General features: G+C 34.0%; 1 protein-coding gene across 1 annotated transcript in view; it reads right to left on the bottom strand.

Annotated features, from left to right (window-relative positions):
- LOC118186887 (uncharacterized) overlaps positions 1–9,828 on the bottom strand; it is a 37,105-nt gene extending 27,277 nt beyond the window's left edge. Inside the window, exon 1 of the mRNA XM_085806650.1 lies at positions 9,288–9,828. Within this exon, the coding sequence (XP_085662776.1) occupies positions 9,288–9,645 (358 nt within the window). The 5' untranslated portion in view covers positions 9,646–9,828. The remainder of the gene's footprint in view (positions 1–9,287) is intronic.
- Positions 9,829–15,258: the final 5,430 nt, after the last annotated feature.

The following is a 15,258-nucleotide window of genomic DNA, read 5'->3' on the forward strand; positions in this document are numbered from 1 at the left end:
AAAATATTACATTCGACCGTGATCGCAACTATTTCTTGATACATCAATAACTGCATTCGATTTCCAAATTATTTTTTTTATCAGTTTATTTATCAGTTTTTTTTAAGCAGGAGACGTGAAAAGTGTGCAATACACTCGCCGGGACTCGAACCCTGAACCTCTCGAACATGCATCGAGAATGCTTCCACTTACACCATGAAGGCAGGGAAGAAGAGAGGAAAATACCTTTTAAAGGTAACAGGACAAGAAAGGAATATACAAACTCACCATAATCAGTATGCACATATTAAGTTGTGATATTTCTTTGTATTGTAATATTGAAATCTTCAGTCATCATATTACAATAAAAATTACAACACATACATCACACAGCTTCATACCAAAACTTACTATATGTACAAATTTTAAGTTTTAAAATTATTAACCTGGATTTCAAATGGTACTGATCCGCGGTTTCACAACAACGATCATCCATTGGATATAAACCAATACTTAGTATATAACTTCTTCATATAAACGTATTCCAGAACTACCAAAAAAAAAAAAAAAAATACACAGTACTTTAGCAACAGATATTCTATTCTTATCTAGGTTTCGTAAATAATTCCTATCAGATTTTTATACGTTATTTTTTTTTACGTGCATAATATATGTATGCGTATGTGCGAAAACTTCTCCAACATCTTAATTGAGATAATGACGAGAAATTAACTCTATTTCTGTGACTCACTATGACCGCTACATCACAGACATATAAATCCCATTCACATTACTGTTATAAACTTCTCGCAATCAGTCTGAGCCGTCTACTCCTTAAGATCCAAACAATGCACAATATATACTTCTACAGTATCCTCAACATTTATCAAAAGAATCTCTTGTTCATTTGAAATACAACAAGTCTTCTCTTTTTAACAAAATGTTCATTATTGACGGGAGCATTCTTTTGTTGTCGGCTTACATCACAAAGGTTTAGAACAATTTCGGAATACATTCTCCATTCAACCAAATTCCAGTTAAACTTTTAAGGAGAACCAGAACTTTCTTCTTGAGAAATAATTCTGTTATCGCCTGCGGTTAGGAAGTAACATGAATTTGGATACATTCCAACTACAAGCTCAAACGTGTTTCCTCTCCTAAGCACGCGTTGGCGGGTATTTGTTTTTTATTCTTGAATCAAAATCATGAATGAGCAGAGTCTTAAGTGTGCAATTTTTTTAAGAACTCTTTTAAACAACCCCAAAACACACTCATTCATTTCCATAACTCAAACCATGTAGTGAAATAACTTACGAAACAATTTGTTAAAAACGAACAACTTACAGTATTTTGCGAAAAGTAGGAAAAAGTCGTGCGTCTTTCTTTAGTGGTAAAGCAGATAAAAAATTGTTTGAAACAGTTTCGTCTGAAATAAATGGCTGTTCCACGAAGTGCCCAAAGGGGGTGTAGACCCGTAGTGTGCTTAGTTCACGGGGCGAGGCAGCCAAGAACTTACTTACCAGTCTTAAGTATTGTACTGTACGGAATAGTTACGCGGTTTAACACATGACAGAGGTTTTTAACGTATATACAAATTATACAACCACCACTAATTATAACAGTCAAGTCTAACTATGCGATTTCAGTTTTCTGCATCCGTTATTTTAGTTATGCTTGAAAACAAATACGTAACAAACATTAAATCATTAAAGTTTCCTTATTTCTAAGCCATAATAAAGCTTTCTTTCTTTTTTTTTTTTTTTCTTCTTTAGTCAGAATCAATGCTATTTTCATCAAATACAGATTTACAATTTTATTTCTTAAAATTAATTCTACAATGTAAGAAAGCTCTTATATCCATCGAGGTGTAATTTTTCAAGGAAACACATTTAATTTTCATGTATAAAAACAATAATGAAAAGTAATGCACCACAAAATTTACAGAGAATTAATTATGTTAAAACGCAAAAGGATGTTTTGTTTATTACGTTTATAATAGCGACTAAAAATGAAATTACATAGAATACTCAAAGCATACATTTCTCTCAGAATTTCGGACAGAAAGCATTTACTCACACAGAAAGCAGACATCTTAGCAGCAAAGAACATTTTAAAATCCTCCAATTGTTAAAGCAAGTCCAGAAAGTTTTTTCTAAGTATCTCAATTTTATTTGTTTACTTATATATTTATTTTTTGGAATGCCTGAATACGCAGATGAAAAAAATGAAGAAATATTTTGAAACGTCAGAGCAAACAGAATAAGAAAAATCAGAAAAATCTCACAATTCTAAACGAAGCCATTTCATAGAGCCAGTGCTTTCAAAAGTGACAAAGCGAGACAACAATTGGAAAGTGTGACAATTCTTCTCATTTCTCTCAAGCATAACGTTCTTTTCATTCGAAATTCTATGCTTTTTTGAGAACCTATTTTTACCCCACAACGGGCAGCGTGAAGCAACGATAAACAGCACGTGCGATTGCGGAGCTCTCTCTGCAGGTGCTTTTCGTCAACGCACGATGGGCTGTTTATTTGGAGAGCTTAGCGAAGAGGTTAGGAAAAAGGAAAGTTGGCGCTGTGCCAAAATTCAGACCCTCTGCGCGCTGCTTAGCCAAAGATAGCTGTAACAGACCCACGCGCTAATGCTCTACGTAGGAGAGATTAGAAGATAACTGTAACATTGCCTCTTTTTCTTGGTAAACATGCCTACACGTTTTGCATGATGGTTATGTCCGGGTTTTCTAGAATCAAAGATGTTGTTCATTTGTAGAATCAAAGATTTGTTCTATTATCCAGAAACAGAGCGAAAAAGTATAAACGTTTATATAAAGATGTCTCTAGAAGTCAAATAACAATTTATATCAATTGTCAGATAATTTAATAACTGGCAAAATACTTCAAATATGACAAACTATGCATCGCTAGGCAAGGCACACAGCTAAGGTTAATGAAATATTTAAGAAATTCTTTACATTCTCCCTACATCGATTCCAGACAATTTTGCTACCTTGAAGGACAAAAATATTGGGTCACTTTCAGGGGTATTCATCTTATTTCGCTGTACTTATCAATATCTTCTAAAAAATTTTTATCTCGCCCTATTTTTATTAGCCCAAAGGGGCGTCAGTCTCAAAACGGCATCGTTTCACTTTCTGCGTTGATTCACTTTTCAAACTATTACCATCAAACATTACCGCCATGCATTTAAAGAACTAAATAATGAAGAAGCTACCTGAATGCATGAATATTTCTCGCACTGTGAAAAAACAACGGTACCTAGAGCCATCAAATTTTGAATAACGTAACCCTCCAACCGAACATGGGCACTTGGAGCGCCCGAAATCTGAATTTCGAATTTGTTTTATTGTCTATTTCAAATTTTGTAAAACTCTCACGAATTTTTGATTAATAAACTCAAGGATTTCAAATCGAGCAATGGAAGCACTGTACGGAATACACTTTTATCTCCAGCGCGCGAGATTGTGTATGGAAAATTTTAAAGATACGCTGTTTTTAAATATTTTGCGATATTCCTGTTGAATTGAATTTTATGTGGTTTAAGTGAGAAGTACATGATGTTTAACAAGTAGCGGTAAACACACAAAACGAGGGGGAAAAAAAACTGAAAGGTTTCAGATTTTACATTACGTCCAAAGGGCGTTTTTTAAACATTTTGTGTGTTACCTTTATTTATTAAACATCATGGTCTTCACATTTAAACCATAAAATTCAGTTCAAGAGCAGTATCGCAAAATAATTTTTAAATGAGCATATCTTTAGAATTTTTGATACACAGTCTCGCGCGCTGAAGATAAAATTTTTTTTCTTGTACAACGATGCCATTGCTCGCTTTGAAGTCGTTGAGTTTGATAATCAAAAATTAAAGTGTTACAAAATATGAAATCGGTAATAAAACAATTTTAAAATTCCAAATTAGGGCTTCCAGATGCCCAAATTCGATGGAAGATTAAGTTACTCAAAATTTGACGGCTCTTGGTACCGTTGTTTTATCACAATGCGAGACACATACATACATTTATACAGATTCTACCATTACTTAGTTTCTTTAAATATAATACAGGGCGATAATATTTGGTAGCAACAATTTGAAAAATGATACGCCGTTTATAGTGATTCAACGGAAAATGCCCTTCTGGGCTAACTAACTTTGGGCTAAAAATATGGATTAGATAAATAATAATAATAAATGGATCAAATAAAAGTTATCACGCGTGTTATGATATTTAATCTACGATTCATATGCTTTAACTTGGGGACCAATTTAAAGCTTTCAGATTTTTTTTTTTTAACATCATGTTACTCAAATAAAATATTGAGTTACACCAAGAATCCTTGATTCATGCTCTACGATTTTAAACTAAATATTGTCTACTCTGCATATAAATTAAAAGCTGCGAATAAAATTTGGTTCGAAAAAGGTTATTCACAAGTTTGACAACTAAGACTTTTCAAGTTACACTACATAATAACACTTAAAACTCAATTTCAAAAATAAAATTTAAAGTAAAAAAAATTAGGATTATCAGAAAAGGAAAAAAAGACACAATGCTTCTTTGATCGCTGGATCTATTACATTAACTATCAATTTAAAATTACTTTATCAAATCTGTATTTGTCAACTTAGATGCTTTTAGAACTAAATGAAAATCTTGCTTTGAACTGTGATTAATATATAATTTTTTACATTGAAAATTTCAGATTTTTTTATAGTTTACTTATCATTTACATTATTCACTGGCTTCTTAAAATATTTTGCTTTTTTCCCACATTAACTAAATGAGAAAGCACCGTAAGGTTTAGGACTAATTAACGGTCACGGTTTCGGTTAGACTATTATAAGCAATTCGATACTGTTTCACAAAATATTATTATGGCTGTAGTTATCAAAAACCACGAAAGTTCAATAGAGTGTGATTATTTTATACGACATGTCTAGTCATGCAATTTAACACCCCAGAGAACTGATAACTGTAATTGAACGGAATTGAATACAAGCTGTAAACAAGTCTGAGACAAGTCTAGAAACGCAAAGAGACACTTTAAATAGTCCAGTTACAGCAACTATTAAAAACGATTATAAACAAAGCGAAATATCGACCTTTTTTTTTTTTTTTTTTTTTTTAAATCTTTAATGCAAAAATGCAAGTGGGCGGAATGGAAAGGATCACTGCGCGCACTTGAAGAACGCGGAAGTCTCGAGAATGGGGTCTCATTTATCTGCACTCGAATGTCTTCCACAAGACAAGCGATCACGTTTCAAAGCGAGACACACATCCATTACTTCTGCTTTAGAGATAGCTGTGACTGACAGAATCTCAATATTGATGGATGGAATCTGGCAACCGTTATTTTTCTGCGTAAATGGTGGTATTATTCTTTTTACTCTCTTTTTTTGCTTATCTGTTGGGATAAAATTTATTGCGCAGCATTCCGGAAGCTACAGGGACGCGTCCTTGGATGGAATTATTCTATTCTATTCGTAATTCTGAGCTGCAAGTGTTTTAGATGGGGGATGTTTTTTCATCTTTGTAACCGTCACTGAAAACAACGGACGATTTCATTCTCTTGGAGGGGAGAACAAAAGCCGCTTTCAATGGTGTATATTGCAAGTGCACGTGTATGACAGCCATGATTTGTTATGTTTTGAGGGGCCTCCTTACAGCACACAAAAATTTATTACGATATCAATCATCAACATACATGTTTTAAAAAAATTACTTTTCTTCCACACATTGTGCTTTAATTCAACAGGCCAATACACGAAATTAAAAATTACTGATTTTAATAGATGTAAACAGTTACGACAATGCATTTTAAAATATTGAAATTAAAACCGAAATTTTGTATTCGAGAAGATCGGGGGGGGGGAAGAAACCATAAGAAAAAATTCAGTTAATACTTCAAAAGTAAACTGCTATCTGAATTACTTCATCATTATCCCATTTTTTTGCGGGAGGGGGGCGGGGGCAGGAAAGAAATTCTATGTTTTTATATCAAATTACCTGGAATTAATTCTTAAAAGTTTTGACAAAAATGTATGCACTACAATTTGCACATATTTTTCTGAAAAACACGACTTGGATCACAACGATCACATTTTAACACAAATTATGTTTACATTTCAAAATATACCCTGCATATTTTGGTACTTTTGGTACTTATATACATTGGTTAACAGCATTAAGCAAAATCTCAACATTCAAATTCTATTATTATGGATAAATATTCGTATCTTTTAATAAACTTTGAAATATCCTACATTTTTTTTTTAAAAATTAAGTTAAAAATGCTTTTTTTTTTTTATCTGAGCGTCATCCAAACATTAATTTTCAACCACAAGTTATAAATGCAAAGAAAAGTACAATACAAATCCGATATGATAACAGTGCCGTAAAAGAAGAAGTAATTTTTCTAAATTTTATTTTGCAATTTACAAATTACTTCCAAGTTTAAAAAAAAAATGAACATCCATTTAAAAGTTTGTTTAACAATTAATTCTTTGGGACAGTTTTCTGGTGAAACAATGTCGCATGAACATAAAATAAGATAAATAATCACAACTGTTAAGTACGAATTACAATTAAAACTTGATACCTTCACATAATATTTAATGGGGGAATCCTAAAGCAACATTCAGTATTAAAATATAATATTACGAACAAATACTGCCTTTTGCAAAACCTCTTGAGTTTTTTATCATTTTATCTAATCAGTTCGAGTTTTTAATTGTTCTTTTCTATAGATACTTTCCTTTGCATGGCATTTGCTCGCTTCAGAAATATGCAAAATATTGTAAAATTCAAATATTAAGAAAAGCAGTAAAATAGAACGTTAAAATTCCTTATCCTGTTGAGTTACTAACCTCGAACAATTGTTCGCGATCAGTTGCGCTTCGCTTACCCCTGGAAATACGTACGCAGGTGGCATATACTTTAAATAGAGAGACAGAACTATAATTATATAGCATAAAATAGGGTTAAAATAAAACATAGGCATATATACAAGATAAATTTAGAATTCATGCATTACATATGCAAAAATAAACACGAAATATTACACAAACATTAAAGCAAAATTATGTTAGAACAAGGTCTCAAAGTCATTTTCAGCTTCTGGTCTTTTATCATTTATAAGGTTTTAAAACTGATACTGGAACGTTTTAGTCCTAAAACTTTAGCAAGATGCATAGCGAGTTATCACTTTGGTTAAAATAGTATGACAATCACGCTGCCCAGTCGGTATAGTGGTTAGGGAAGCCTGACTGCGATACCGAAGGGCCTGGGTTCTAATCCCGGAGAAGGCATGGTTGTAACTGTCCGTCCCTTCATAGGAGATGGTGGCCCACCTATTAGGTGCCTCCATAATAAAGAGATCACCACATTTGGCGTTGTATAGATTAATGTACTGTGTTACACTGCAACTGTTCACAATCTGCCATTGGAAAAAAAAAAAGTATGAAAATCACTTGAAAACATTTTAAACCTCTTTCTTAAGCCCACAGTCTCTAAACGCGACCATATTCCTGGATAGTATGATCATACTAGGGCCATCACCGGTAATTATGTTCTTTGTGATGACTACCTCCATAAAAATTAAAAGCATCTGGTGAAATGGTTGTCTTAACTTTTTCACTAACCCAAATTTGGAAACCGTGTAAAAAGACAAGCAATTTACATTTACAAATTTTTTGGGGGTTTTTAATATATTTAAATGACATCCCTAAAAAGATATGTAATATAATTTGCGGGAATTCACAACTTTTCTTGCGAATAAAGTAAAAGTGCTTTTGAAAGTGAACATGCTCAGCACTGCAGAATTTAAAACCTCACGAGTACATAACTTCTCAGAACATCATTGGCGCAGATAGAGTAACAACTAATGGAAATAAATCGCATTATTTTCGTACCCGCTGCAATTAGTTTTTAACAAGCTTTCAAACAAAAACTGCATATTTCTGATACTAAATTCCAAAATTTCTTATACGCCATCAACTCTCTACAACCAATATTTAATTCCCCACTCAGCAACAGTAAAGAAATAGCATCAAATCAGCTATGATTTTGCAAATGGTTCCAAGGAATTCAAAGGGTAACCAATCAATTCATGTTTGTCGTGACCCTTCGAAGTAGGCAAAACCAAATATGGATCGACGAAAAAAATTATCTTAGGAACAGAGGCGATACACTTCCGCGTGTGAAGTGCGGGTAAACAAACAAGTCATTATATCAACGATAAGAGAGAAGTTTAAATGGGTTACACACAAAGTGCGAATCTAAATAGGTTAGGCAAATGTCATTTATATATTAATGTAGAAGTAAGAATACCACTGGCAAGATAACGCCATCAATATTCCACACCCAGTTTTTTACCTCATTACATAAACAACACCTACATTGTAAAATTTGGAAACCGTGTAACAGTAATTTTTAAGAGGAAAGAACACAGAAAAGATTGTGATTAACTATCGCAGCCTATTATTAATTACTCTAACGATAAATTATTGTATTTCGTAAAATGTTTTCCAATTTAATTATACCAAAGTAGCAAAGAACGCAGTATTTGTCACTAATTAACAGAAAATTGTAAAACATATTGCTTATTGTATATATATTTATTTTCCTTGAAAAATATTAGTACTCCAGAAACATTTTTTTAAAATTTTAATTCCGAAATAGTTGTTTGAATGCAACGATGGCCGCAATCAATCGTATTTATCGCAGTACAGCGATGACAAACTTTCAGGAGAGATAGTGGTCTTAACTGTTTCATGGCGCGGTTATGACGACACTAAAGTCAAGAAAGGACACGAATGGGGTGAGAAAACATATTATTCGGAATAAAACTAAAACAAAGGAAAAAAACATAAAGAGACAACGATCATCATCAAAGTTGTTCGAAATTATGACCCGGACCGTGATACAGAAATCATACGGCATGCATCTTCCATGCGATCTTCCATTCGCGATGCAGATGCGCCAGAGAAGTGAGGTCTGCATAGCGGTCCGAGGTCGTAATTTCGAACACCTTCTTTAATGTTCGAACTCTTCTTAACCGTTGTTAGTTTTTGTTCTTATCGAATCCGGTCCCGATAACAGAAGAGTACCGATGTTTCTATGCGGCATTTAGATGCAATAAGCTCATCAGACTATGCTGCAAAAGTATTTCACTTCTTGGAATATTTTTAAATTAAGTAAGGAGCAAATAATTTACGCATCATAAATTAATTAGTAATCAAATTAATTTAAAGCATTGCGTTTTGTAGTATTAACACCTGAATGTTTTGCATACCTGTAATATGAGTCTGTTCCTTTCTTCTAACAACAGTATTGTTGTTAGCAGCATCTTCGGGATCTGCTGTCTCTTCTGGTGATCCGCCATTTTTATCCGCATCTGACGGATCTTTTGCAGAAACAGGAATCCACTGGTAACGTCCAGGAGGCAGGGGTTTACCCGCCTGAAAATCGAAATTCCAGCGCTCCCGACCTTCTCGAATATGCCTGTTGTATTCCTCTTCGACACATGCTCGAACTTGGTCGGGATCTATAGGGCCGAAAAGACATCTCCTGGCTCTGCTGGTAAGTTCGAAAGACACAGGCCCCATACTAGGCCGCGTTAAAGGCCACGTCAATGCTGCTACGTCCCCCATACGTCAACACGGCATCGATTTCTTAAGAGCGCATAAAACTGGAGCCGAAGCGACAACACGACTACTCGCTGCCTCAGCTACCATTTAAACTGTGCTCGTGCACACTCGTAGCCGGTTGTAAACAAGGCGAACGGGGACGCTCGATCTGTTTTCATTCTTTGGTTCTTTTTTCTTTTCCATTCCCGGCCGGCGATGTTGTTACACTGGCATTTTAATCTTTTTTATTTTTTTGATTGCCAAGATTTTTATCTTTATTTATTTAGTTCTTGGGTTACGCCATGCAGGTAGCTACGTCATGTCCGCTTCAGAAGGGTTGCTTTTCGCCACTTTGGCGAGATTTGCTATCGCCTGTTTTCGAAGCTGTGGGATTTTCACGACCGTTTGCAGAGTTAGTTTTAAGAAACGTAGTATATTTTAAAATAACCAAGGCGCAAATAGTAGACTGCATTTAAGGATAATTAAGTAAATTGAAAATACATTCGTTAAAATTTTAATTCATACATTTAGTTTTCAAAATACCTATTAACGTTTCTACTACGCTTCTAAAATCAATTCCATTTTTAAAAACAATATAAGATTCCTCCCTCCCCAATAGTGGGCACTTGCCTATCTCGGCATCGGCCACTCCTAAGGCCAGATGTGGTGGTCTCTTTATTATGGAGGCACCTAATAGGTGGGCCACCTTTGCCTCCTACGAAAGGACAGACGATTACATCCATGCCTTCTCCGAGACTCGAACGCGGGCCCTTCGGTATCGCAGTCAGGCTCCCCTAACCACTAATACAGTCTGTGCGGCTTTAAAAAAAGTGGCAATATAACAAGATAGAAGAAAATATTATTTTCATAACTTTGAAGTGGCTTAGTGAAAATTCTAAAGCCTGCATTAAATCTCATAGCTTAAACTGCGTTGCTAAGCATTTTATCAAACGGCTTGTAATGAGCGGCTGTAAATCAAATAGGTTAATTACTACCTAATAATTAAATAAAACATAATATAGCTTAAGCAATAATCAGTTTTTTTTAAAATCCATTTCAATTGCAAGCATCTGGCATTGTTATGCCTCCGCCTATCAAATAAAAATTTTGAGTTCAGAAATTATCGCTTGAAATCTTCAGACAAACCTAAACTAGCAGCGAAAGCACGTAGAAGATTAAACACTCAATGATTCACTTCAGTACAAGTTAAATCATACAATTCTCAATGACAGTAGACTGCTGAATACTGGTAGTTCATCCCGGGTTCGATCCCAGGCGAACGAGTGTGTTGCATGGTTGGTTTTCGTGATGTCCCCCTCGTATAACGTGAATACAAGCCAGTTTCCCTTAAAAAGTCTTCTCTGAAGGCAGTCCTCCTTTTAGGCAAATAACCCTCTAGTGCGTTGTCATATTTAAAATAACCAAACTAGTGACAGCATTATTCATATATTTACGTATTTTTCCTTCGCTTCAGGTAATTTACAGTATCTGCTGAAGTGAACTTAGATGTATACGTGAAAGGAGAGTGTAAAAATTAAAAACAATTATTTTTAAACTTATAATAAACGTTACAACATATACAGAGCATTTCACAAAGACTGCAACAATAAATACTTCTTTAACTGTTGTTCATAGAATCATGATTTCAGTTTAGGAAATGAATCAAATAAGACAGGTTTTTTACATTAAGATAATTTCGGTCACATGAAATTTCTTAGAAATACAAAAAACTTAAATTTTTGTATGGCTTCTATCAGAAAATAATGATTAGAAAAATATTTGAGCGGAGAAAATAGAGGAAGAAAAATTCATTTTCGAGCAATTAATATTGCGCCGGATATCATTAATTAAACACTACGATAATTTTCGACACATATTTCTTAAACATACAGTAAAGTTAAATTTTTACATAGCGCCCCTTCCTGCCTTCGTTCTCAGAAAGAACTCTTTTCAAGAAACCAAAAGCTCAGTAAGCCATAGGGGAAATGTAAACGGACTTGGCACGAATAACGTTGAAAAGATATATATGCAATACCTGTATCAGTCTTCCCTTTTTCAAGGAATTCAGTGGTACTTTTCGAAGTAAACTCATGCTTTATCAAGGATCACAATGTAATTTCCGTTTATCTCCTGTTAAATAGTTTTCATACAGAGTTCTACAAATTTTTCTGCGTTGAGCCACATGTCTCGGCAAAAGCTGGTGAGCATTATTTGTTTTTAAGCTCTAAATTTTGATTTATTATTTTCTTTATTGTTGCTACAAATATATTTAATGACTTTGCAACTGACTTCCGAGAATTTTCTCTTATTACAAACGACTGAACTTTAGATATATTAAAAAGGAAATACGTACCTTTTTCGGGTATTTGCCTTAAATCTTTTCCACGTAGAACTAATGACTGACGGTTTTTCCACTTCGGATTAATAACGTCGCTTATTTTTCACTCAGAAATTTTAATGTCACGCATTTCGTAAAGTTTTTGAAATATGGAATAGTAATATTTCTCTTCGGAAAGCACAAAAAACATATCCTTCAATATACAGCTTATTTACATGTTGCATTTTGAAAAAAGAATGAATTTAAAAGTATCAGACGATATTCCTCATTTTAAATAATAAGCTGCTGTTGCCAGGAATTTTCATTCCAAATCATTTGCTTTTTTTTAAAAAAAAATTCTTTATCAAACCGTTCTAAAAGTGCACAAAACGTCCTCTGTATTTATCAGAAAAATTTTAACAGATTAATAAATGGTCGAAATGAAAAAACAGATGAATAAATGGTATTGAAAGACAAAATGGAGATGAAAAGTTCCACATTTATACAATTTTAATTAAGCCAGGTTTCATTAATTGAACTTTTTGAAGAGCATGGAAAAAATCGCTTAAAATCGTTTGCTATGGAAGTAAAATTTTTCGAATATAAATTACGATAGGTTGATTTCCTAGATAAAACTTCCATCTTCTCAAGCACTAGGCTATCATTTGTATAGGAAGCCATTTTGATTATAGGAAAATATTTGGATATTTTCAAATATGCACTACTATAAATTTTATTATTACGCATTTATATCCTAACTAAATCTATTACTATAGTTTATTTTTATAAAATGCTGCAGATGAAATTATTTGATATTTAATGAGCCATTCAAACTGTATAAAAATGAAAAGTTTCTTTATTAACAAAAAATTTTTTTATTTTATAAGAATAAGCCGAAAATGACGATGATTTTTCAGCTTAAAATTAATATAAATTAAATAAAGGTTAGGCTTAGCTGAATGCCTTTTTGTGGAAAAAATATATCACTTTGCGAAAAACTTATTAAATTCTTTTTATCTCCCACCAACTCATATACGTAGGTACGGTTTTTCATGAAAACCTATATTAAAATATATTCCAAAATTTTTCAATTTTTGTATTGAAGATTTTATATCAATGGGAACAGCATATTAGATTTTCGTTAAAATTGACAAATCTGAAGTGATATTTTACTTGAAGATCTGAACAGATTCTCATAAAAATATATTATGATATTACCCAAAATTTCTCAGTTTTGGTACCTGAAATGTGATTGAGAACAGGGTAAGCATTAAATGTATTCTTAGAATTATGCTAAATGCAACGAGAATAAGTTCATTATGAAGACGAGGTCTCGTTATGAAACAATTAAATGTATTAGCCTCAATTTTGTGTTCGTTTTACTTTTGTATCGAATACCATTTCGAATAAAAGGATGCTGCCACCAAATATCAACTCAAAACATTATTTTTAAAGAAATAATATAGCGCGCATAAAAATATATATGGTAACAATCAACATTCTTTTTGAAATTCTAAAGATACGCTGATTTTAAAGATTTTTGTGATTTTGTTCTTGAATTTTATGTAGCGTAAGTCGGAGAAAAGTGATGCTTAATAAATAAAGCTAAAATGACAAAGTGAAAAGTTGGTTGTCTTATTAAGAAAACTGAGCACTGATATCATAAATTGAGTAAAGATTAAAAAATAAATGTATAGCAGCTTCTAACACTCTATTGGAAATTCTAAAGATAGGCTTCTTTTAAAAATTTTGTGATTGTTAAGTCGTTGATTTGCGAGTCCGAAACACCGACCAGAGAATATACCACGATCGATGCCCTATTTTAAATGAAAGCATGAGAATGGTACATAAGTATACGTGTATATGAGCACATATATTTATCGTTATCCATTGTATGGGAGAATAGAATAATAAAAAATGAGTATTTTTAATTAGCATTGAGCCACAAATTTTATAAGCAACTTTATTTATTTACGAATTATCAACCGAAAGTGATAGTTTACTTAAATCTCGTTGCTATTCCTCAATTCCATTTCTTATAATAAGACACAGTTCCATAATGGAAATGGCGGAAGGTCAACCTGGCCACATCAGAGGTTAAAAATTAACCTCTGTGGCCATATACGAGGGCTATCCAGAAAGTAAATTACGTTTTGGAATAAAAAAATAAACAAAGTATAGGAAACAAATTTTATTATATACAGATGAAAGCCACACTCAAATACTACTTTTCTACATAGTCACCATACAAATTAAGGCATTTATCGTAGCGATGTACGAGCTTGGAAATTCCTTCGTCGAAAAATTCGGCTGCCTGCGCCTTCAACCACTTCGTTACCTCTTCTTGCAGCTGTGCGTCGTCATCAAAACGCTGCATAGCCAGCCACTTCTTCATTGCTGGGAATAGGTGGAAGTCGCTCGGTGCCAGGTCGGGACTGTACGGCGGATGAGGAAACAACTCCCACTTAAAAGATTCAAGAACTTTACGAGTGACATTTGCCGTGTGGGGCCGGGCGTTGTCGTGAATCAACAAGATCTTAGAGCTCAACATTCCTCTGCGCTTGTTTTGAATTGCTCTTCTGAGTTTTTGGAGAGTATGGCAATACCTTTGAGAGTTTATTGTAGTGCCTCTTTCCAGGAAGTCCACCAAAATTACACCTTTTTTGTCCCAAAAAACAGTCGCCATCATCTTCCTTGCCGACATTGTTTGCATGCATTTCTTGGGTTTCTGGGGAGAACTTGTGTGCCCCCACTGCATTGATTGCAATTTCGTTTCACAGTTCACATGTTTCACCCATGTTTCGTCACCAGTAACGATGCGATCGAGTAAAGAGTCACCATCCTTATGGTAAGCGTCCAAAAAGTTCAACGCTGCAGCCATTCGCTGATTTTTGTGGTCCTCTGTCAAGATTTTTGGAATCCATCTTGCACAAAACTTGTGGTAACCAAGCTTTTCGCTGATGATTTCGTGCAACAAACTTCGCGAAATTTGTGGAAAACTCAAAGAAAGTTCCGTTATTGTGAAATTTCGATTTTCACGGACTTTAGCATCGACTTTTTCGAGAAGTTCGGCGGTCACTATGCTGGGTCTCCCACTTCGATCTTCGTCGTGAACATTGGTTCGGCCATTTTGAAATCTTATGACCCACTGACGCACTCCACCTTCAGTGATAATGTTGTCCCCATACACTTCACGAAGCTGCCGATAGATTTCTATCGGTTTATAGTTTTTTGCAGTCAGAAGCCTTATTACTGAGCGCACCTCGCAGCTCGCGGGATTTTCAATTAACGCAGACATTTCAAACCGTCACAGTATCTGA

This window comes from Stegodyphus dumicola, chromosome 12 (assembly GCF_044657685.1).
Source record: "Stegodyphus dumicola isolate Sdum_Otavi_A_Nest chromosome 12, ASM4465768v1".
Lineage (NCBI taxonomy): Eukaryota > Metazoa > Arthropoda > Arachnida > Araneae > Eresidae > Stegodyphus > Stegodyphus dumicola.